This window comes from Vidua macroura, chromosome 3 (assembly GCF_024509145.1).
Source record: "Vidua macroura isolate BioBank_ID:100142 chromosome 3, ASM2450914v1, whole genome shotgun sequence".
Lineage (NCBI taxonomy): Eukaryota > Metazoa > Chordata > Aves > Passeriformes > Viduidae > Vidua > Vidua macroura.
The window spans coordinates 43,056,593-43,081,942 of NC_071573.1; the positions used below are offsets into that span (position 1 = coordinate 43,056,593).

A 25,350-nucleotide genomic window follows, 5' to 3' on the forward strand; every position below is an offset into this window, starting at 1 on the left:
TGAGCTCGGCCAGGCAACACGGCAACCCTTCAGCTATCCCTGTGGCTCACCCTTTTCAAAAGGAGTGCGGTCTCATAGGCAAGCCATCTCTGACGAGCTGAAGGTACTATGCAAGTGAAAAGGAACAGTTCATCTCCTTCAGCTATGGGTATTTACGCAGACATTCCATGTGGGACACTTGGAAGATTTTACAGATACTTGGTTTCCACCGGAAAGAAGAGGCAGTAATGCAAGCAGATTTGCAGCCTTGACACTATGTTGATGCAAATCAACCTTGATGATCTCCTCTGAAGACACAATCGGTCAAGTGTAAATCCTTTGAAAATTTAGGGAGTCAGGAAAGAAGGAAGAGGAATAGTAGGCTAGAAGCACTGTGCTGTGAGGAGTCTCCTGCGAGTGAAGATATTTCTACAGGTGATTTCCTTCACTTCAAGGCAGAGCAGATAGCTCAACAGAGAAGCAGACAACTTTTCTTCTCCTGTTTAACTTCTGCATCCTCCAGGCTGGCAGCATTCCTCTTTACCTCTGGCAGCTACCTAATTCCTTCTGCTATAGATTATAGATTCCTGTCAAGTTGTTATTAAAATGTGCTCTTCTCTTGCCCTGTTCCTCAACTTGTATTATTCTTCAGTTCTGTCATCAACAACTGGCAGTACAAAAATCAGAAGCCTGAAAGCACTTAAAGGCATCACAGCCACCAAATCTATTTACAGAACTGTAGTGCTTCATTGTGGTTTCCACAATATGGTCGCTTGTGTTGAATCAGAAATCAAGTAACAGAAACCCAAAAGTCCCTGAAAGATAAACATCCTAAATCCTGCAATGAAACATGATGGAAGCATGAACTCACTCTATCCCTTCTGTTCCCTTTTATTTTCTGTCTACCCCAATCTAGTTTACAACAAAGTTCCCAAATGGCAATGTTAAATTCTCCCACTTCTGAGTAATATCATTTTCTGCAGGTAGATCTGATGTTTATCTGGATTCACTAAATGAATGTGGTTTCTGTCTCAAGTCAGAAAGCAGTTGGAGTTATTTTCCAGTACAGGGCACAAAGAACTCACTATCCACCATGCATAGCTTCTGAAACTGATCATAAATGACAACTGATAAATTTTCATGCTGCTCTGGAAACAACAAAGGATGCAAATGTGTACACCCCCCCCCCCCCCCCGTACTTTGTGTGCTCTTCATTACTGAGAAAATAACTATTTAAGAAACAATGTATATCCTTATTCAAGATGAGCTATCCATCCCCCTCAGGCAGTTTTAACCGTCATCTTTTTGCCACAAGTTTGTTTTTGTTACACTTAGAAACAAGCTAGAGCTGTGGCATTTGCCACCTTCCATATGAAGTGGTAAATGAAGGCATCCTCCTGGAGCAGTAATCTGAGACACGAGTTCTGCACCAGCACAGTTTATTACATAATGAAGCAGAGGACAGAGAGGAGGAATAACCCTGAGTCCCAGCCTCTTCAAACCTTCCAACAGAATAGAGAACCAGTTCAACATTACTGTACAAGAACATTAAACATCTGTTTAGACATGGAAGTTATTTTAATGAGGCTTTGTTTAAGTAAACTCATTGTAAGTAGCCTTCTGTTTTGGCAATAGTCAGATGGAAAGCCATTGTATAAACGCCAAGTGCCTCCCAACCCAGCAGCAGAGCAAAACAGTCAAAAACCCTACACAGCTCATCCTTTCTCAAAAACATGGATAATACTTTTACACCAACCATGATAAACATGATCCAGCAGAGAACCCAATGAAACAATGGATAAGGGTGATCAGAACCACTTGTACCTGGAGCAAGCTTTCCAGGGCTTGCCCTGCCACTCCTGACAGAACACAGAGATCTGGCCAGTAGTCTAGGAAGATATGAGATATCCCCAAAGTGATATATGGTGGACAGTCAAAGAGATTGCTCTTCAAGCAAAATTCAGGAGTCTAGGAAAAGGTAAGGCAGAACATATTTTGGCAGGGACAAGCAATCATTTCTTCCATTAGTCCCTTTCTCCCAAAACCCTGCTAAGCTTATCAATGTGAAACCACCCTCAAAGTGACATTCAGGTGAACACATGCAATTCTTCCAAGGCTTTAAACAAGTGACTCCTTTGAAGCCAGAGCTGGGAGTTACGCTCACACTTCTCAGCCATGCAAGACTGCAGAAGAGCAAAGTTTGCTGCTTAGAACAATCTTAGAAAATGACTGCTAGTGCATGTCTTTCCCATATTAGTTTGAACCTCTCTACATAAATCCATTCTTCCAAACATGTTCAGACTCTCAGCCCAGCTTACTGTATCAGTACAGGGAGGAGGGGAAGCCACAGAAGGGGAGCTGAGCTTTTAAAACTAGAAACTGGATTCTCTTCAACCAATTTAACTTCTGACCTTCTCAGCTGTTAGATCAAGTTGTTGCAGCAGGCATGGAGCCAGACAAGTAAAACATAAGGGCGTGCAAGTTGCTCTGCAGTCAGTTTCTGGCTCTTGAACTACATGCAAAATAAAGGCGCAACACATCAGACTGCAGTTACTTTTATTGAAAGACTAAATTCTGCTGCTAATCAGAATAATTGAGAAATCAGGTTTTTAAAAAATTATTCCCATGTCAGAGATAACTAACTGGGGCAGTGGGGTTAAAAAGGAAAAAAGGAAATTAGTAGTCCCTACCACTAAAGACCAAGGCATGGAAGCAAGGCACTCCCACACTTTCAAAACTGCTTTCAAGGTTTCTTCTGAGTCTAGGCACAAGCAGTTGCTGTGAATGATGAGCATGGTGAGCTGCTAATCCCATTTTACATGTATGCTAGAAATAGCTTTAAGGGAAATTAAGTGGATACAATACTAAAATGTTTGGAAAAAGTATAATTTAACAGATACGAACTGAAAGAATGGAGTATTTACTGGACCAGAAGGCTTTGAATGAGAGCTGTGTTTTATTCCTTTCTGTCACAGACAAGCTGAGTGATCAGTGACAAGCCAGTTATCCTTTTTGTGCAAGTAACCTTTAATGCAAAACTGAAAATACTGAAATTACCTAGTTTCTATAGCAAAAAGTGGTGTACAAAGAAAGAGCGGCGTTATCCCAGAGAATAACCTGTTGTTTCTTAAGTAACGTACGCAGTCACCCAGCATTAATGTGTTCAGTATTTTCTCTGAACTGAAATCACAGCCCCAGTGGTGACAACTCAAGTTTCCCACCTTCTGCAGTGGGTTCCTGAGTTTCACCCTGCCTGTTTGTGTATCCTTGAATCTCAGACAGGACACATTCTAATAAGACACAGAACAAAACAGCAAGTTTATGAAAGGCACTGAAAATGAAAACTTTATTTTTATTTCACCTGAAAACACAACTCTGCATCCCCTGACTAAAGCATCAATATCTATACATTTAAGACCAAGTATATTATTCACACAGACTTTATCACAAAGCTTTAGCAAAAAACGAAACAGAATATAAAAAATTAAATATTAATTCAAGAGTTCATTAGAAAAAATATTTTAAAATCCCAGTGAGAATCATGCTTGTCCCTTAACATAGAGTTCATAGTTTGCTTTTAACACAAATTCGAAGTAAGAGTTGTATTTCAAGTTGCCGAGTTGGTTTGCTTGAAGCAAGTCCTTCACCTCTGGTAAATACTCATTTAACTGAACTCCTACAAAACAAAACCATTTATTACAACACTGATTAAATACTTTGCATTAGCAGTTAATATCACTGTTAAGTAAACACCCATGCCTGCCTCCAGCTAAATTACTGTTTTGGAATTGGGAAGCTCTGATTCTATTAGAGAATCAAGAAATACAATAAAGCTTAAGAAGTCTGTAAAACAGATTTTTTTTTAATTCCAGAGTTCAGTAATTTAATGATTAAATCTAAAATCCAAGTCTTTATGTAACACTTCACCAAAATAAAAATAAATAATAAAAGAAAGGCAAGAGAAAAGAAGGCTCAGTCATACAATAACTATATATCAGATGCAACAGTTCCAGTGTAGGGTGTCCAAGTCATAAAAATGCAAGGGAATTGACAGGATTGAACAGACAAAACTGAAACTTTTCTGAAGTACTTAAGTTTTGTCTTTTTCACATGAAGCCTTATGTGCTCAGCAAAAAGTTCCTATGCAGTAATATTTAAAACAGGTTTTGACTCTCAGTTGCTTCCCTTCTCTCCCTCCCTCCTCCAGCTGTAAATTCCATGGCCATAACTTCCTATAGTCAGCTTTAAGTGGAGAATGGGAGGTGTATTTTTTTTTGGTTTTGGCTTTTGCAGAAAAAAAACAAAAGCAAAAAAAATTTTGGCTAAAATAGATTAAGTTTTACTGAGTGACAGTCAATTAGTTACTATCCTGTATCTTAAAGAAAAGACATATTTACCTCCAGAAGACCTACTTTACTGTACAGTAAGCAACAGCTAAATCTGTTGAGTGCTCTACTGAGCAAATAACTTAAAAATACTAAGATTATAACCAAGAAATTTGCTCATCTCTTATCCCCCTGAACAGTTCACAGAGATAGAATTAGCTCCAAATGATTTTAATTACCTAGTGGAATGAATTTTTTATTACTCTGAGAATTTAATAACACTACTTTTTACATATTGATCTTAAGCAGCTTTTGAAACAACAATTTAAAGACATTCAATTATATTTAAGTACACTTTACCTTCTTTCAACAGCTTTTGTAGTATTTTCACAAATATACTATCTTTAGATGCTTCAATTGGATCATCTCTACCATCTGAACAAGACCATCTGCAAGTCAAAGAATAATTTTGGAAAAGAATTACACAGACAAAATAATAGGAACACTAACAAGAAAAAAAAATCACAGGAAAATTAGATAAATTATCAAAGGTGATTAATACATGTCCATATGGAAGCATTATGTGCTTGGTTATAGCTCAGAGAAAGAGGGTTTTTTTCTACCCCATGTTTACTGGTCATTATTCCAGTAAAACTGTAATGAAACTGCACTACTATAATGTAGTCTAGTTAGGAGGAGAATAGAAATGTTTCCCATCCTCTAAACCATTAAAATCCTAACCAAACAACATTACTTCTTTGATAAAATAAAAGTATTATCCATTGAGATAAGAACTACCTATTCTCAGTAATTATATTTTACAACTGAGGGGATGAAAGTGTAGGGTTTTTTTTGGTAGAATAAAGCAAGAGAAGCAATTCTCTAACATGAAAAAAAATCAAAACAAAACAAATATCAAACACTGAGAAAAGAAATGGGGAAAAAATTGCAAGATCTAAGTTGCAGGCCTGTAACAGCATACACAGTCACAAAACAAATAGTTTATCTACTCTGTGATTAAACGGAAAGTCTCATGAATACCAGTCTCATCTGTGATACAAAAGAATCCCAAACAGATTTTTCTAAGAAGAAGATTGTTTTAAATGACAAATTTTCAGCCTTGCAGAGCTTTACATGCACCAGTTTAAAGTCAACACCAACCTAACTTGTTTTGCTGTGACTCTAACCTTTCAGTTGTTAAAATTTCCTGTTCCATGTGCTAAGCTGTCAGACAAAACTGGTTCTCATATCACTCCCTAAACTACCACAGGCCTGTGGGATGTGCTTGTAACAGATCTGAACCTGGATCCAGAAGCTATTATTAACAAATCCTCTGTACTTCACTGGTTTTACCCTGGATGAATCTTCAGCTCCTAAATGTCAAGGATTACATCTTTAATTCCACTGGGAAGAATGTGAGGAAAGGAGGGAGGGAAGGGGGATTTTCTCCCCTTGGGCACAGAGGAGGATAGTGAGGACACAAGCAGAGCACCAGGAGCCCACTCAGTGAGGCTCTCCATCCTACCCAAGAACCTTATCACCATTTGTAGCCCTCATGTTAGAAACCATGGGCCATTCTTAAAAGTAGGAACTGTCACATCTCAAATGTTTACTTCTGCACACAGGTGAAAGTTAACACCACCTCTCTGTAAGCCTTTGTGAGCCTTGCTGGACTGGAAACAGCTGGGACATCAAGTTTTCTACCCACTATTCAGTGTAAAGTCTGCATCTCAAATTGCCTCTGGTCAGTTGCCAGAGTGGCCAAATCTTGTCAGCATTGTACGTGTTTGAACCGTTAAAATACCACATTCAAAACCCCATGCTTGTCCAGGGTAGATAGATCATAAACCAGTAACTGGACTGGCGCCATGCAGGAGCTCTGAATTCTTCTGTCTTTAAAATTACAGGAATGGAAAACACTTGGAACAGTGTGAACCTCACTCTGCTTATGATTTGTGTTATATATGGACATAACTTATCCATGCAATTAGGAATGCACTGCCATTTGGAATCTATCCTATGCATAAGTGTGAATACAAATGCTCCTTATTTCCATTTTAATCACAAATGGCACAGTGCATTTGGAATGTATTCTCTTCACCTTTTCTTCCTTAGGTTCCTCTTAGAACATAGGTGGGAGTTAGGCAAGTCAGAAGACTTCTGAGACTTGGAAAGGAAAGGGAGGAAATGCCATTTGTGTTACTTAACCTGGGAAAGAACAGTACCATTGTTTGATGAGAAGATCCCTGTGACCAACTGGATTCTGCCTGTATTTGGTTTTGAACATACACAAGAGTGGCTCTTCTAAGCACTGGTTAGGCTTTGATCTCTTACAACCAAAAATGCAGTTTTAACTCAAAAAGGTCATGAAATTGCCAGTGTGGTCCAATGGCATAACCCAAGTGAAATAAAAGCTTGCAGGAGTGACCTCTGACTATGTTGTCTTATTAAAAAGCTTCTACTGGAGATGCTTCAAAGAAAAAAAATAAGTTAAAACGTTCAGCATTGGTCACTTCTTTTACTTCAGGAAAGGATTCAAGAACAAAAGCTGCATGGGTTCATTTCTGCATCAGGTGCCAGGACTGCACAGAAGGTTGCCAGTGAGATAAAACAACAAAGTACTGCAAATTTTTTTTTGCTGTGATTTCACTTTACAAATAAGAATACATGTTCTGATCAAACACATTATACTTTACTAACCTTATGCTGTGAAATTAAATATTTTTGGTGAATTAGAGAATAGTACACTAAAATATAATTCTGCAAAAGTTGTGTCTTAGGAAATTATATTTATACTTACCCATCTCTTTGGAGAGCCTTACAGAGAATTTTAAGTTTAAGATCATTTACATCCACTTCTTCTTCCTTCGAGTCATATAAAGAGAAAAGACAGGCATATTAAAATTCTAGGGTTTTTTACAAAGAAATAATCATGCTGTCACGCAGATTGCATCAGTGAATTAGAATCTCCAATCACCAAACACAATTTTTAATATATGCTCTTTTAACAGATGATCTGATTGGATTGTTGAAACACCAAACACTGTTTGTTTCTGTTTGAAATCATGGATTCAGACTTTCTACAGTACCATTTAACTGCTGATGACCAACTAACACAGCTTGTAAAAGGGCGCAAAAAAAACAATTTGTAAAACATTGTATTCTAGGCAAATTTTATTTTACCATGTGCTAAATAATGAGTGGAATCAAAGCTCTTTTTTCAGTATGGCCAAGCTAACTAACATGCACAAGTGTCCACATTAAGATATATGTTATATAAACACATTAGTAAATGTTTTCAAATATATACATTTGATTTGAAAAGGGCAGTTTCTTCATTGCACAGAAACCACCACCTCCAATTTGTGCTGAATGGTTCTACACAAGTTGTTAGAAATTTTAATATCTTGGGAAAAAATTTTGAAATTGTATGGGTTTAGAGTAACATTTATTTTACTGAGACAAAAAAAAAAAAAAACACCCCCAAAAAAAAAGGAAAAAAAGCAGATGGCAAGACTGTGGTTCAAACCTATTTACATGTTAGAAAGTGATGACTATCCCACATTACCTCATGACAATCAGTGAAACTGTCAAGAGGAAAGACACAAGAACTAAACTACTAAAAACAGTTCATCTTTGTCCAGCTTGGAGATAGCCTGTAGGGAAACAAGGCCCTAAAAAGAAACTATAGACTATAAATGGAAGTGAAGATGAAGAGTGTATTTTTCTTAAATTATCTAAACCACATTTGGCATTATGTCTCCAGTGACTTAAAAGCAAACTGAAAAACCACATTAGGAGTTGCTTTAATTACCATACACTAAGCTAATATGTTAAATAACTACAGATGCACCACCCTAGCTTAAATAATAATAAAGTCTCTAGGCTACAAATTCTTCAAAAAGTTTTCCTACCTCATCAATATATTCCAGCAGATCAAGTGCTTTCTTGAAGTCATATTCATTGGCTCTTCTGTTCTCATCACATATGAACAACTATGAAATCAGAGATAAACATGGAGAATTATTTTTAGCCTACAAACGAACGTAACTGGTATCAGGGACAACCCACTGTGGGAAGACCACCACATATTTTCTACTTTCATGATCTTCTCATAAAAATATGTCTTGATTCAACCACTAGTATTTTTATAGTAAGGAATATACTTAAGGTTTTAGAGCAGCATTCCAGCTATGTGACAATGGTCTGTGGACAAATGATACTGGATACAAGGCTGCTGGGTTTCAAATTTAAGTGCCATTTAAGGCTGTAACATTCCTGGACTACTGTAGCCAGAGTTCAGCTCCACAAATAAGCTCTCCAAATTATTTTGGTAATTAAGTTCAAAGCAGTACTTCAGCACATGTGCTGCCTTTCACCCCTTAAAAACAAGCTCCCCTCAGTATTTCTTAGCTTATAAATTCGTACTTCAAACAAAAATTAATATTAATTCGTTTAATTCACACGTTCTGAGTTCCATTTCTGCATTGCAAGCAGCAAGTATTAATACTAGTTTGACAATAAGAGAGAATTCAGAAGGAAAACTCTTGTGGTGCCAGCACTTGCCAAGTCCTGACTGACACTTCCTACCCTTCCCTAATCCCACAGATAGCCTTACTTAAAGACACAGGTAAGGACTTCACAATCTGCTATTAGCACAGTTATAAGAAAATTATGAGAATGTAAACAAGGATGCTTGCTTACATGCTAGCTTTTGATTTTCCACAGGATTACAAAAAAATACAAAAAACTGACACCCAGACATAAGTGACTTCTTTTACAATATATTGCTGTTATTCATGGAGCAAATTTTGTGTGCATCACTGGATGGTTAAAAATGCGGCAAACAAGGCAGAATCAGTAAGGCTACTGGTTCCTGGCTGATCCCAGAAAGGAGTGTGAAAAAGAAGTCAGCACTATTTTTTATCCCAGTACTGGAACAGTTCAAATTTTTGTTTCCTTATGGGTTGGATTTTTGTAAAAGAAAACAAAAGTAGAAAGACTTCCGGTGCCTCTTTGCAACAGGTGACCAAAAGCCTCTTCCTGCTTCTAGTACTTCCTTTTTCTATTTTGCAGCATCCTTCTCCACTAAGGTAGAATTGTTTGTTCATTCTGCCTTCCAAGTTCTGCCCTACCAAGAATGTAAAGGAATGTAAAAACTGTCTCACATCCAAAAACTGGTTTAGACCAGTAAATCAACTTCTGGGGCTGATTTGATTTGCTTTTTCTTGTAGCAGTACTCCAAAGCACACATTCAACAGAAAAAAACTAGGACTAAACCCATCATTCTGATGTTTGCTGGTAGAAACTAAGCAAAGTTAAACTAATTCATACATCAGATCTTTAGGTGCTTAGCAAGTTATATAAGGGATAAAGGCAGCTGTGACCTTCTCATTTATTTTGTCACAAAGGGGCAGAAAACATACTGGAAGTTTACCTGTGTAATGAAGAAAACATGGGACACTTACATCAATGAGCTGAGATGCAGACAGCACTGGCATATCGTTGAGGTTCAACTGTTTCTCTGCCAGGAGTTGTTCAGGAAGTGTCTCCTGATGTAACAAAAAGTGCTCCTGCTCTGATATTTCTTGTAGTCATTTAAGGAAATGAATGTTTCATGTTATTAAAATGTAAAAATAAATTCTGTGGCACAACAACTGTCAAGGTACAATATTATTCAAGCCTACAAGCGTTTGTTATGAAGCATTCTCTTTGGACTCTCATCCACGTTCCCAAAGCACAGAAATACTTCCACTTCAATTCTGCCTTCCCAGGGAACTATTTCTTACTTTCCACTCATGTTCCCTGTGTAATGAAAATTTGCCCCAAAAACTTCAAAATTAGCACAGAGGACTGATGGAAGCTGTTGCACTGCGCAGGAAAATGAGCGGTTGCAACTTGAGGAGCTGTGCCATGGACATGTCTGATCTCATGAACTGTTCCATTTTTGACTGTTTTATACTTGCCAGTATGAGCTGCTTTAGGATGAGAAACTTGCTAGTCTGAGACATTCAAAATGGAATAACATCAACCCTGCCCTTCCTACCAACTTCCACTGCATGTTAGAATAGGGAAAATAATTCTGTGGAGCATTTTAGCTGTTTAGAGGAATAAGCAAAATGTGGCAGAAATAGTCTTTAGGAAAGTGATACACAAAGAGCATAAGTTTTAATAACTACATCATATGCCACACAGGAATGTGTAGCAGAATGCAGTCCAGAACAAACTGTGAGAGTCCTCCAGTCCATAGAAATAAAGATTTGATTATCTCATTTGTCATTTTTAAATTTTCCTATTTAAAGGTGAGATTCTTCACAGCAGCATAGGCATTTTAACAGTGATAAAAAAAACAGATTTAAACTTCAAGATTTCATGCAATGCTATACAACTTAAAAGGCAGATGATATATTATTATTATGAGCTAAAAATAATTTCTAAAGCCTACTTAGTTAACCTAATTATTACCAGACTTTTTCAACAGGATTTAAGAACTATTCATTACATAGATGGATAAATATGCAGATAAACAGAAGTAAGCTTGAGCAGCAACCCTGAGTCATATTCCAAAGCTTCCCCCTGGTGGCCAGAATCCTTTAACTAGTAGTGCAAAATTGCTCTTTCTCAAACTCACAGCACATGTGCTGCACAAACAGTATTTTCCAAAGGGACAGGAATGGCAGAGCAGTGGAACCATTGCATTTGGTAATGAAGCAGGATAGATATTTGTACTTCTCCTGTTCACATAATTTCAGATAGAGTACAGCACAACACTGTCATGGTAATCTTCCTAGATACAGAGAAAGCACTGATAAAGCACTTCTTGATCACAACTGTATATATTTGCAATTGCATTACTGCACTACAACACAGTTACAGGACTTCCTTGTATATCCTAAGAGCCTCAGGACTTGAGGAAGAATTCAAAAGTGAAAGTGATTCTATAAACGGGCTCTACGAAATTAATTAATTTTTACATTGCATCTGAAATATAAAATGCAGATTCATTAAAATATATTCAGTGTGAATGGTTGACAACTTTCAGCAACTTCTCAAAGTACAGGTGTTATTACTTGTTATTTTTGCCAATATTATATGTTAGTAGAAAAAGTGGAAAGGTACAGATTTGGCATGCTCATAGTCCTAACTCACAGATGAAAGTGAACACTGAGGTTAGTGCCTCATGTTGTCTTCCTTGTGCTTCCTAAAATGAGCAAAATCATCAGCCCATTTATCCTTACCATACTAAGTCAGCACCCTCAACATAAAAATCAACAATCTCCAAAATTAATGGGATTCTAATTCAGTAATTTAGTAGGTATTTTCTTCACTTTGCCCTGTTTTTATTTCTTACCTTCTATTTTCTCTTGCAGTATGTCTTCCGAGAAGTCAGATGCTAGTGCAGCTAATTTGCTCAAGCCAAGAAGTGTTTTCTTCTTTGCAAAATATCGTGTCTCCATATTTGCTAATGTCTGCAACGTTCTGTGAGCCTAAAATAATAAAGATGTTAGACGTCAGTTTTGTAAATTAGGATCAGAAGGTTAACAGACAAGAATTTTATCTGAACAGAAGTCTCACAGGTATTTATTGTTTGTAATACTATAACTCTTAATTTTAAAAGTTGTACAATTTGCACAGTGAAACTCTGCATTACACCCTTCAAGAAGATGCTGTCTCTTTCAACAAAATAGTTTAAAAATCTTTTCATTGCTAATAAAAAAACCCTACAGCATTCTCAAAATATAAATTGCAACTTCACATATTGTATCTTTAGGATCTAATTCAATACTTTGCAATAAAACCCAGGCAAATATGTTTTGACAGAACACTTTTTCATGCAGATTGTTTTACCTGTTAATTTGAGAATCTGAAAAACCAGAATTGTACATAACTTCTGCAGTAACCAGATACAGAGACAAGAATTTGTGTTTATCAGAAAAAGGAATAGTTTCTGAGCACTTACTCAGAAATAAACTATCTACACAGAATTATATGTATATTTTAGAATCCTTACCCCCTCTTCAAAGTGCTTTGCCATGACATAGAAAACCTCAATTGACACAAATGGAATATTACAATATTCTCAGAGTGGTTTTTATTTGTTTTGGTTGGGGTTGGTGGGTGGGACTTTTTTGTTTGTGTAAGAGGGATACAGTATTATGAACCTAGAATTTGCAGTAGGATAAATGTTTCCATGGTTTTCATGCTTAACAAATGTACATGTGGATTGAAAGAAGCCATTTTTGATTTGAAGTACTTTTGACTGTTAAATGAAATGCATTTTTAAGTTTATCAGAATGATATAAAGACTGACCAGCAAGAAGAGGGGATGTAAATTGAAAGCTGAGAAGGCAACAAATGATCATGTTTAAAAACAATGTCACGTTAATCTAACCACATGCACATATGCTATTAAAAATACTTTAAACTATGAACGTAAGTGATTAAAGTTAGCAACAGCTTTTTTACTTTCATGATACTTCCAAATTCCTTAACTTTAAGATGGTAGTCTTAAAAGAGAAGTTTCAGTTTTTCCCTGGCTGGATAATATTATAATGCTATTGATATTCACTATAAATCCCCACTTCTATCAAAGTTGTGATCGTGTAGCTATCTTCCTCAAGTGTAGCCAAACTTCCTCAATAAAAAGTACTAGCCACCAGCCAGGGATGAAAAGCAGCCGTAATTTCCCTTACATGGTGCAATGGCTTACATGAGATACCAGATGGTGCCTGAAGGGAGGCTTTTGGTACTCAGAAAGTACCAAATTAGTTATCTGCCATCTTTCCCTAACTCACCTGGATAAGCTGTCTTTTGATGGAGAAGAGTCATAACTCGGTAAATTACCTACTTGGCTATGTATCTGACCTGTTCAACATGTGGTATTTTCATTTGGCTGTATTTAAGAAACCCTACCTTCTGCAAATCCTGGCTATTGATGTCATGTAACCAGCTCAGATGTTCATGTGCTTGCAAGAAACTGGCCAGCTGTCCATGCTGAGCAATGGGCTGAGATAACAGCTTTCCTCGCTTTCCTTTTTCCAGATACCAGCGAAACAGGAAATCTGAAAAGTTCTGAACATAACAGAAATATGAACGAATTTTAAAAGTTACATTTCATATCTGGTTTGCCTTCTAAGCACTTTATAAAATATGATTGGTAAGAAAATACTAAGAACTTGCTTGATAAAACCAGACACACACACACGACACAAAACACAGTGTTGATCAAAATCCCCATAAGAGTCCTGATAGAAAGTGTTTAAAGCATTCATGAGCTCTCTGCAACAGATGCTGATAAACACAGACTCCTTCAATTAGTGATGGAAGTGCCAAAAGTAAATTCTTCACGTTAATACACAAGAACAGGAATCACATCAATCACAATTCTTCTTGTCTCATTTTCAGACCTGTTTCTTTGCCCCCTTCGAAACTCCATGCTTACTATTTCCTTTCATAAACAAGTTTACTTCAGCTGTCACTGTTTTTGAAACATTCCTTCCTACCTACAAATTAACCTGTAACCTTCCTTCTCTCAGGCATTGTTTAAAAACACCTCTCTTTTTTTAAAAGAAAAACCACCCTATTTTATCCTCAAAAACTTGAACATGAAAAAACTAATCAGGATTTCTGTTTCAGATTTAATTTAGTCTTTTCAAGACAATATTAGAGTAATGCTAAATTTTAATTGCATTAACAATTTAAAAATGAAGTCTGAAGAGGCCATCAGTCTGATAGTCTATCCAGTAGACTTATCTATTCAGCTCTACATTTGCCACAGTAACTTCTTTTCCAAAAGTTTTACATTTCCTCTTTAAAATAAAGCATATGAAGAGGAAAAAAAAAAGGTAATTTATCCCCTTTGACAGTCAGGCTGAGTATTTTAAGATGCACTATTTAAAAAGTTTGCTATAATTTCTGTCTATTACTGATACTTCTGGTTTTTGTTATTTAAACAACCTTTATGTACTCTCTTTACTAGGAAAGATGTAGACTGCAGGATTTCTCTTTCCTCAGTAGTTGTGGAAAGCTAAAAAAAATCATCTCACCAAATCTCAAATTAACACCTTTTGTTCCAGTCCAACACATTTCAAGTAAACTCTACCACCTTTTCCTTAAGCTTTCTAGTATTTCAGCACACTTAATTTTTACACTAGATTTTAACATGGTGGAAAAACTGTCCAACAAATATGTAGCAGGACAATGCAAAAAACCCTAAAGCAACAGCCTTACCTTCCTACTCTTCCTAACTACTTCTATATTTACACATTAATTACTTTTCTATTTATACATTTAACAATTTCATCTCTTTTGAAAATTATCCTCCATTTTATGTTATGTTAGTTTAACAAAACAGTGTAATGAGAACAGCGCCTGAGTGAAGAAATCACAAAATGCTGAGAAGTGGTAAGAGTGAGAAAACATGTCTGGGGCACAAAAAGGTCCCATGAAAAGGTACAGGTAGTACCCATACAGGTAATACCTTTATCTGCTGGCTAGTTTTGCCTTTCCAATGTAAAATACTCCAATATTTTACAGTGAATATTGACTTAAATTTTCCACATTACCCCTGTATGTATACATTATTACATAAGCATTAAAAAAAACAGGGAAAGAAACACCCAAAAGAAATAATAAATTTTACAACATTTCAGGTGTAAACTTACTGTAAAACTACTTAAAGGAAATAGAAGAGACTTGCCTGATCTGCAAACTGAGTCATATAGCATTGTAATCTGGTCTGGTTGTCTGTCTGCTCACACATTTGCACCAGGATATCAAAGTCGCAGTACTTCTCTGCTAAAGCAGCTGCCAACTGGTACTGTCCCAGGGAAACTAAGTAACCAAGAAAAACAAGTTTTATCAAACAAGCTCACCTTTGTCTGAGACCATAAAAATGAAAACAAGATACTCACACATTCCCAAAGGAACATTGCCCTCCTGCATAAATCTCCCGTGCACACGCACGCTCACAGGCCTACCACCTCTGTCCCACAGCACAAGAGGGAAAAAGGGAATACTAAATGGCATCATGTCTTCTATTTCCTCTGGAAGTTAGCATCATCTGCTATTTACACTGTGGGAGGGAATTCCACCCATGACTTAACATCTCCAATAACAGCCACTTAAATACACAAAGCAAAAAAGCAGCAGCCATAGACATTTGAAAAATAACAGGACAAACAAGGATAATTGGGTTTGGATTAAAAAGAAACTACTTAGAATCTTTCTTTTTGTTCAGTTAAATATGTAAGAGTCAGCAGAAGACTTAGTTCTGTTTGTAAGGAAATATGAACCTTAGATTGAACATAATACTATAAAATGTATTTATGAGCTAACAGAGCCCATGAATGTGGGCAATGATAATTTTATGAAGCTTTTTCTAAGAATGCTCAAAAATAATTATTAGATTGTTTTATTTATATAATTTACTTCAGTAAAAAAAATAAACTTTTCAAAATTACTAAAATGCATTTACACCAACTTATTTCCATTTTAAAAGGCAGCTTTTCTATGGCCTACTCATTCAGGACTTGACCACATCTAACACCTTAAACAATGGGTACGATAATTTAAAAATTTGGCTTCAAAAAGTAATTATTCACTGATAAACACCAAACAAGCTTTCAGGCATATAGGTTCATCACAACTTGCAACAATATAAACATTCAGAATCCATTCATAGGCTACTTTCAGCCAGGCAGTGCAAAATAAAAACCTGTCAGATAAATGCAACAAGTTAGCAGAAGACAAAAATTCAAGCACCCAGGTGGCTAATAAGCGGTACACACATGAAGCACAGTCCTGGATACTAACTTGTAATTTGCATTTATTTTGTAATTATCTCATTAAATCATAGACCAGCCATTTGTACTCTGAAAGCAGAACTGTGTAAAGCAAGTAGAATTCATACACAGATGCCATTTGCTCCAAACTGGCGTCATTTCCTCATCGAATGGACCACTTAATCTTTGCGTTACAAAACACAGAGAGCACTCACGGAGAGGGGACAAAACCTCTGATCTTTTCTGGACATATTCCATTTCCACGCTGCTGTACCGCTCCTGATCAGCCAGACGATCCACAGACTTCAGCTGAGCAACGTAGCCATCCAGGAAACAATCCAGGAGTGCCACCAGCTGCTCGGCCACGACGCTGCGGAGGTTGCTGTCCACCTGGGGATACACCACCTTCAGGATGGTATCATGCTGACGCGTTACTGCTGCGCGGAGGCCACTGGAGGCTTGGGAAGGCAACACAGGCAACATTAAAGCAATAATCCAATCACCACAGCAATCTATGGCAAAGCGTAAGAAAAACATTACTATGCATAATAAAAAAAATACAAGGAAAAAAAGCCAGTAAGTGTTTTTATTTTGAAAATCAAAGTAATACCATCATCACTCCACCCCCACAATGAACAACTACTCCAATCTACTTTTACATATTAAACAGGGCCAAGATGTGGTAAACTAAAAGCCTAAACTATGCAGATCTATGCTGCCAGCTACCAACATCAGCTCTTTTTCCAGAAGAAGAGAATTACTTGCACTATTTCTAAGCAAAGTAAGAGAATACACACAAGGAAAAAGCAACTTCTGTTAACGTGATTTAAATATTTTGATATAATTATCAAGACACAAGATCGAAAGAGTTTGCATGGGTCCTGTTTTGTGAGGAGGAATATGGATTGCAAGACTTCTGTCTTGGAAGCACTAAACAAATGTGTTTTACATGTAGAGGCTACAAGGAAGCTTAAGCATCAATTGGAAAGTGTTTGCTTCTGAGAAGATTTGTTCTGATATTTTTTTCACACTACTAAACCATCAAAACTAAACAACATTTACGCAAGTAGAGAATCATCAGTCCTTTTAAAACAGCCATGGATCGTATTTTATGATTTATTTTAATGTTACATACCCCACAGATCTGCCAACCAGAACCAATGCATTAAAAAAATCTAAAAAAAATCTAAAATTAGTTTTCTTTCCCAAACTTGTTGTTTTATAGTCAAATTTGCAATGCAAGTTTTCAAAAAGCATCGTTAGTACTTGACAAACTAAGAGTTCATTGATTCATCCCACTTCATTCCCCAAATGAAAACTTCATTTTCACTTACTCTCTCTGACAACCCTGTAGCAGCTTTTAACAGAAAGTTTAAACTTTAGACCAAAATTCATGTGCTCTGAAACGTATGGAATCGTTAATAGTATTTTCTCACCTGTCCATGGAATATATTCAGGTTCTCTTTCTGGAAGTTCTCCTGTTTTATATAAAGTGGCTCTAGACTGACGATACTGACAGGCAGCTTGTAGCATATCCTATGGAAAGATAAAGATGTCAGTATTTCAAAGTCTACCTCGGTACACACAGACCACAAAAGATGTTGTCTTTTGTAATTCTGAAATGTTCTTTCAATATCCACATTCAATACACCATTTTCTCAGTTGGACAGCAGGGGACATATTGACTGAGCAAGAAACCTCAGCACTCAAACACAAGCTCTTCACTCTTTGCTACATATTCATGACTTCACAACTTCCAAAAAAGCTGCAACCTCTCAAATTATCTTTAACAGTTGCTCAGGAGGAAAAGGAATGTCCCTAATTCTGACCAAGGCTGTCTTTTCCTTCCTGCTGTATTTGGACATGTGAAAAGCACATTAAATTTTCTTCACATGTCAGTAACTTGGATGTGCTACACTCAACTTGTTCAGTGCTCAGTGTTTATCTTCCCCTCTCACAAACATCTTGGTTAAGGCAGTTCTGTACCTTAATGATGTTGTTCACATTGACAACTATTTGGGCCCACTCAATCGATTCAATAGGCATATCTTTCAGGATTTGTTCCTCCTCTTCTAATAAGCATTCAAAGATGGAATCTATCTGGGATACCTTGAAGACAGAAAGGAAAGTTACACTGAACACAAACATGTCCACTAGCAGCTGATACCTGAAAGCCAAGAGCCATATAGGAAAGTAAGTACATTAGTATAAACCACATAAATAGCCAAAAATATTAAAAGGTATCAACTACCCTAATGTATAATGAGATAACCAGCTTATGCTTCATACAATACTTAAAACTACAAAAAATACCTTCTTTCTGGACTTAAATCTGAAAGGAAAAGAAAAAAAAATCCTCATTTCTGAAGACAACTCAATACACTTCCATTAAGCATATTCCTCCATCATCATCTGGAATATTTGGCAGCAGAATCTTTGTTACATAAAGTATACTGGATATCATAGCTGCTTTAAAATAGCAGACTATTATTTCTGTTTTCTTTTATATTTATTTTTCTCCCTTAGCAACTAGTGTTCTCTGCAGTAAAAAACTTCCTAAGAATAAATATTTTGTGCATAGTTCTTCTCAAGAAGGAAGAAAGAAATAAAGACAGAGCACTTGACTGGAACACAGTATAAACTGAGAACTAACTTAGCTTGACTAATGCTAGAGAGGATAAAAATGATAAGTGACTGAATTAATATAATTCCATCCAGGACAGCTCATCAAAGCAGCTCTCCTATCTGGAAAGCTTCCTACTCTTCAGTTCATCCTTTAAAAATTATGATTTAGCATGCATCTTCTTATGTGTCAGAGAATTTCCATTGTCTTTTTCATTGCTTATCCATGTTGGGTAGTTGGAAATTGTACCAACTTTACTTCTGCTACATAAAATTTGTCAGAAATGGCATTTCAGCTGCAGACACAAAAAAGTACATACACCAAAGTGAGGAAAATACTACCACATTATCCCTATTTAAAGGGTAGTTGTGTAAAGCTGAATTGATTTTTACAGTTTTACAGGGAAAAGTTTCAAAGTACATTTCAAAGCACTGTAACAATTTACTACACGCAGGGCTACACAGTAATTCAGGAACAACAGGTTCTTACCTCTCTGAAGAACACATCAGCAGGGGTAAGGCTTGGTGGAACATCACATTCCCTTTTGTTTAATGCAATCACTATAGCAGCATTCACCAGCTCAGGCAGCCTGGAGTGGTGATTCTTGAGAACAATAGCTGCTGCCAGTTTCTCTGCGTGCTCACAGAGCAACAGTCGAGTGGCCATCGGCATCCCTCGCACTGGAAAACTGCCCAGACGCTCAAACATACCAACCTTTTATTAAAAAAAAACCAAAACAAAACACCCCATGCACTTTAAACAGTGTTCTAGAGGAATCAAGACAAAGTAATAAAATGTGTGTGCTGATACCAAAAGAACAGTAGGACTTACCTGATGAAGAAACTCAATGAAGAATGAGTGTGCTTTTGTCTTATCCTCTAGCTGATGAAGTAGAATGAGAGACGTGTTACTGAAACCAGCTGCTTCTAAAAAAAGTAAAATCTTAGGTCAGAGCACTTGATATCTTAATTTCTGGATATTTTGTGCCTCTGAGGTAAACTGATCTGTCAATTTTTATAGTGGTACCACATTGGTACTTTTTACAGTATATGCACACACTGCTTATCATGCTATTTTTAATCTGTCTTTTTCAACTCTATTATGGCTGAAGAAAAGCTTTTAGAAGAAATAAAGTATCTTTAGATCAGTACTATTCTGAAATATTCAATTCATTATCCTGCTAAAATAGCATCTCACAAGCATATTCTAGTTTTAGTAGGATTCAGATTCATATTTTTATCCTCGTAATGGACTAGCTATTGCTAAATTTATTATGCCCTAGACCACAGCTACTAGAAGCTACAGTGTTAACAAGCATTCATATCTAATTGACTCTGCATCCAGATTTTTTGTAAAAACTAAGTGTGCTTATAACATCAAGATAAAAAACTTGGAAGAGCTATCACTGAGCAAACTTAGCAAGATGATTTCCAAGAAGCTATCAATTTTCATTTCTGGCTTTACTCAGGAATAAGCACAGACAGGCTGCCAAATTAAAGTTGGTTCAGAAAATAGTGAGGAAGTGATTTCCAGCTGACAATTTCCAACTGGCTGCCCCACACAAACAACAGGAAACATCATCCATCTGTAACTATTTACATGAACTTTCAAATTAAGCCTCTACTCTGTAATTGGCAACTACCGCCTAGAGGTTTGAGGCCACTTTCAAATTAAAACTTGTAAGAGACACCAAAGCATGAACAAAGAAGTTTCTTGCTGAAAACATGTCTGCTTTAATCCTTTATGTACAACAAATACTGGTAAACCAATTTCTCTAGTCCTCTTTCAGGCAGATATAAATACCAAAGCCCCAGAGGAATACAAGCTCACTCAACCCAGGATCCAAGGTGACCAGAACCTGTGCAGTCACACTGACAAAAGGGCTAAGAATGAACAAATAAGCTCTCTCTCTTAACACATCTATTTTTTGGAAAATGATTCAAAACTACACAAGGAATCGTGGAAATACCAGAGTAACACCACCTGATCCTTACACAAAGTACCCTTCTCAGAAATATGTTTTCCTTGCTGATTCCTTTACTGCATGAAGTCAAGAACTAATCACAGCAGACTGCAAGCTTATGTGGTAATATCAAAATATGCATCTTTAAGTCTTTCTGAAAATGTATCTAGTGGTGACAGAGGGCAAGGAACACTTATGCCTTCTTTTCAAAGCTTTATAATGTTATCTAGAATGCTATAGATACTACTTCAGAAAAAACAACAACCACAACCAAGCAAACAAAAACAAACAACAACAAAACAAGCAACCAAACAAAACCACAAATTAAAAAGCTCAATATAACCAACGCTATATTTACCTTCAGGTACAGATTCAGCCCATCTTGGATCAGAGGCAGGGTAATCATCCATTAAGTCCACACTGATCTGAGTCACTGCTCTATCCAGTTCAGCATCAGGCTCCAAATCTGCATTACTTGGAAAGTGCTCAATTACCATGCTTTGTGCATTGACTATATCTTTCCTGAAATAAATGAAACAAAGTATGCTAAATAAAATCAGCCGTCAAGATCACAGAAATAAACCCCCCTCAGCTAACAGGATTTTCTGATACACTCTCTGTGAAGTTCTTTAGATTATATACATCAAGCATTTTTGGAACTCTCTCTAACAGTAGATAAAAGGTACTCCAATTCTTTAAAAGCAAGTAGGCTGCACAACTTATGAATCAAAAAAGCACAAGCCAGGAGTCAAGGCACACTTTATTGCCCCTATTATTATTATTTAAGAGAAAAGACTCATCATGCAGAACTAAGCCTGGATGTATCTAGTAGTTAAGTCACTAAATTTCTATTGCTCACTTTAAAATTTTCTCATTTTCTCAGTCAATCCCACTAATGACAATAGAGAGGAAGCTTGTAAAAGTTCTCAGGAAAATGCTTCAGCAAATATAATGCATTATTTTTATTTCCTATAATTTCAAAGAATCCTCTCTTATTCATATCACTAAGTAAAAGAGCAATAAGCAACCAAACGCAGACCTCCAAGGTATGAAGGTGTACTTCTATGTAAGAGTTATGCAATATACACAGAACACAGGGATTTGATTTTGTGACTAAAAAATTATAGTATTCTGACTGAGAAGGGATATTGTCAGTCCAATACTGGAAGTATTTACATTTTTCATGAAACTTTCAGTTTGAACACTTATATGACCAAGATGTCTACAAATTAAAAAAAAAAAAAAAAATAAAACAACCCAGCAATGCATCCAGAAATTGCACAAAGGTAAACTAAACAAAGGATATTTTTGAAAAACTCAAATAACTGGAATATACTGGATCTTAACAAAGTCCCATCTTTACTACCCAGCAGGATGTGTTTCTAAGGAAATTACATAGGACTTTATTAGCTCCTTCAAATCATGAAGTGCCCTCAAAAAGGGCCAATTTGATCTTTCCACAGAATTTTCTATCCCCTCTAAAGATCACTAGTTCTATAAAGCTGCCTGAGCTCACTGCACAGCTGGTACACTTTACACTTCCAGTGGCTGCACAACCTTCCATTATTTGGTCTACATCAACTCACTGACCATCTGGACACTGACCACTGCTACATCTGTTCTGTGGAAGAGTGCTCCAATCATTTTACCAGACTATTTATTTCTGGGAAAAAAATCAGAATAACTACTCTATACATAAAATTATTGTTTTCTTCTAGTTTCATAAATATAACCCAGATTTCTATTGTCATAAGTTCCAACTTTCATACTGTTTCACACTGTTTTCCTTACTACCTCCCACTTCCTTCTGTTTCCAACCCCCTTGTACACATCCTCAATGACATCATGTTTGTTAACCATGCTCTCATAACGCTTCTTTGTCTAAATTCTGTGCCTGTTTACAGATCTTGTATTGGTATCCTTTATTCTCTGTGCCTAAGCCCCATCATTACCTTTTACCTCACATGAAATTCTACAGCAAAAGCACTTGTTATCTTGAACCTGTTCTTTCCAAGTTTTAAGACTCTTTAAGGAGATTAGTCCTAAGAGGGTGTGTGGGTTGTTTGCCTTGTTTTTTAAACACATAAATACTGACAACAATCCCCTCTACATATAATTAATCTAAGCCTACAGATCTGTTTATCTTCTTCTTTCTCCTTTTCCTCCTTTGTTTACGTCACTCATCTCAACATCAAACCTTTCAAGAGCACCACATGCCTCTCTACACTCCAATGTTTTAATAAGGATAGTTTGACAAACAGGGTATTTTGTTCCACTAATTCTTCCATATCAGCCAATCTGAAAGAAAAAAATCATCCTGCCCTAATTCTGCCATACCAGTTAATCTTCATAGCCATAAGTATATTCAAAAGTATTACTGAAAACAGCTAGGCAAATAAAAATGAGGAGGAAAAAGTTTTTTCAACAAAACACCACTTAATAAAGAATAAAAAAGTCAAAAAGCAAAGTTGAAAGTTGTTTCACTAGCACAACTGTACCCATAGAATTTACACAGAGCAAGTGACAAGTGATTGAGATAACAGAAGTCTGCTCCTTTCTAGCACATATCCCTTCTTCACTAGCCCAAGGTGCATTTAATGCCTTCCTAATAAATATGTGGGTCATTAAAAAAAGCTACAAGTAAAATAGCACAGGAATATCCTAACCAAGACAATCTCCTACTCATATACCAGTGTGCCTTCAAAAACAGGAAACAAAGTCTCAAAAATGAAGTGTAATTTCTACCTGCAGTACTGTAGAAAAGCAGCTTTCAATAATTTGGTTTTATCTTCTTGAGCTATAACTTCTAGCCTACCAGTTGCATCAAATGCAGGACTCTGAAAATGCAAAATAAAAACTTCAGCTGAAAGACAAATAATAATCTTCATTATGAAATGAAAACAGATTTTTTAAATAGCAATGCCACAGATTTAAAATAAAATCACCACCTGGAAGCAGCTGTGTTTATTATGTCAAACATAAACCTCCAAGATACGTTATAATGGAAGTCACCCAGAGGTTTGACCAAAATTCACACCATCTGCAAAGGAACTTACACCAACTTATTCTGCCCGTCAGATTTTTAATGATAATTATTTGAAGATTCAAACCCACCATTTTTGACAGGATTTAAAAGGTATTCCTGAGTACTATCATCCACAAAAACAGTTTAACTGCAGACAAACTTAACCAGAAACTAGTTTGTTAAGAAAAATACAGTTTCATCAGCCCACAAAGGCCTTCCACTAAAATACCAGTTAATAACAACAATTGATGATAGTGTTATACTAGGCCTAGTGATTCACAGCAACATACCTACAAAGAAAAAATGCAAATTTCATGGAAACGTCATCTGTGAAACAAATAAAAAGAAAAAAAGCTACTCAAACTGTCAGATGTAAAATTTTTGTTTTGAAAATTGCCTTCATTACAAGTGTTTGAGTCTCTATTAAAAAAAAAAAAGTTTAAAACCCAAACAAGTCAGGATTTCCACAGTGCAAATTCAAAAGTGACATAAAAAAACCACTTTATTTGTACTCTGTTTTCAACCAGGCAAGCAAATAAACATTACCTCACTTCTTGGTCCAGCAATAGAAGAGGACAGGGCATCTTCAAGGTCTTCAGGAAGCACAGAAATATTTTCCCTGGACAAGATAGTGAGAAGTCCACTTTTTTTGGCAAAGAAGATGGGAAGGCTGTTACAGGAACCTGCTCCTAAAATACTATCTCCTAAAATAAGGAGAGGGTTAAAAAACAAGCACATAATTACCTCTTTATTTTAAAGCCAAAATGTAAAAGTTTCATAGACAATTACTGACTTTTGTCATTAATCAACCAAGAGTAACTGATAACTGCACCTGACTTAGAAAAATTGTGGAACTATTTGCTACTCTAGATGTAGACTTCCAGATACCGCAAGTGTTAAAAAAAGAAAAAGGAAGAAAAGAGAAGAAACAAAGAAAAAAATTCAAGAATCAGTTAATTCAAATTCTGCATAAGGATCAGTGTTCCTGTTGTACTTGAAAACACCTTTGAAGGTCATGGATGACATACTTAGAGACATCTGGCACTGAGTTAATTTCAAGGGAAAAAAATCAATCCACAGTGAATGTCAGGAAAAAGAAAAAGCAAGGAAAAGGCCCCACAAGCAAAATCCCCCATCCTTTCATATACCAAGAACAGGGGTCTGCTTCATTTTCATTTGAAACACTGTAGAGCAACAATACTGGGTGTCACATCAGCACTTCTCCATACACCCATGAGACATTCCCAACTTGAAACATTTAATAAAGGAGCACAAGTATGACACTGCTCTCTGAGATAGTTAAATACTATAAAAATATTGAATTAAGAGGTACCAACAAAATGTGATTTCCCTCCACAGCAAGTTACCTTGTATGCCAAATATGATCTTTTCCTGTGGTAGGGAAATTCTGCCAGTTCCAGTGGAACAAGCAAACACTTCATCTTCCTTGTAAAGGTAAGCCGCATGGCTGAAGTAATCTGGGACTACCAGGCAGCACAACACTTCATCTTCTGACTTAAAGGGTTGAATACAAACAATATCACATATGTAATCAATCCCTTAAACATTTAAAATTTTAAATTTTAAATCCATGCAGCCTGAACTTGTTTTAATTTTTAACAGTGAGGTATGGATGCACCTTACAACCTAAA

General features: G+C 36.4%; 2 protein-coding genes across 2 annotated transcripts in view; one reads left to right on the forward strand and one right to left on the reverse strand.

Annotated features, from left to right (window-relative positions):
- Nucleotides 1-25,350, forward strand: part of URB2 (URB2 ribosome biogenesis homolog) — a 147,397-nt gene that overhangs the window by 488 nt on the left and 121,559 nt on the right. The window lies entirely within an intron of this gene.
- Nucleotides 3,298-25,350, reverse strand: part of NUP133 (nucleoporin 133) — a 30,193-nt gene continuing 8,140 nt past the window's right edge. Inside the window, exons 10-26 of the mRNA XM_053973609.1 lie at nucleotides 25,066-25,213; nucleotides 24,245-24,402; nucleotides 23,419-23,510; nucleotides 21,032-21,195; nucleotides 19,542-19,636; nucleotides 19,200-19,424; nucleotides 18,074-18,196; nucleotides 17,524-17,623; nucleotides 16,303-16,545; nucleotides 15,004-15,137; nucleotides 13,218-13,376; nucleotides 11,656-11,791; nucleotides 9,773-9,891; nucleotides 8,219-8,299; nucleotides 7,105-7,169; nucleotides 4,665-4,753; nucleotides 3,298-3,655 (exon numbers count right to left, since the gene is read on the reverse strand). Of these exons, the coding sequence (XP_053829584.1) occupies nucleotides 3,519-3,655; nucleotides 4,665-4,753; nucleotides 7,105-7,169; nucleotides 8,219-8,299; nucleotides 9,773-9,891; nucleotides 11,656-11,791; nucleotides 13,218-13,376; nucleotides 15,004-15,137; nucleotides 16,303-16,545; nucleotides 17,524-17,623; nucleotides 18,074-18,196; nucleotides 19,200-19,424; nucleotides 19,542-19,636; nucleotides 21,032-21,195; nucleotides 23,419-23,510; nucleotides 24,245-24,402; nucleotides 25,066-25,213 (2,268 nt within the window). The 3' untranslated portion in view covers nucleotides 3,298-3,518. The remainder of the gene's footprint in view (nucleotides 3,656-4,664; nucleotides 4,754-7,104; nucleotides 7,170-8,218; nucleotides 8,300-9,772; nucleotides 9,892-11,655; nucleotides 11,792-13,217; nucleotides 13,377-15,003; nucleotides 15,138-16,302; nucleotides 16,546-17,523; nucleotides 17,624-18,073; nucleotides 18,197-19,199; nucleotides 19,425-19,541; nucleotides 19,637-21,031; nucleotides 21,196-23,418; nucleotides 23,511-24,244; nucleotides 24,403-25,065; nucleotides 25,214-25,350) is intronic.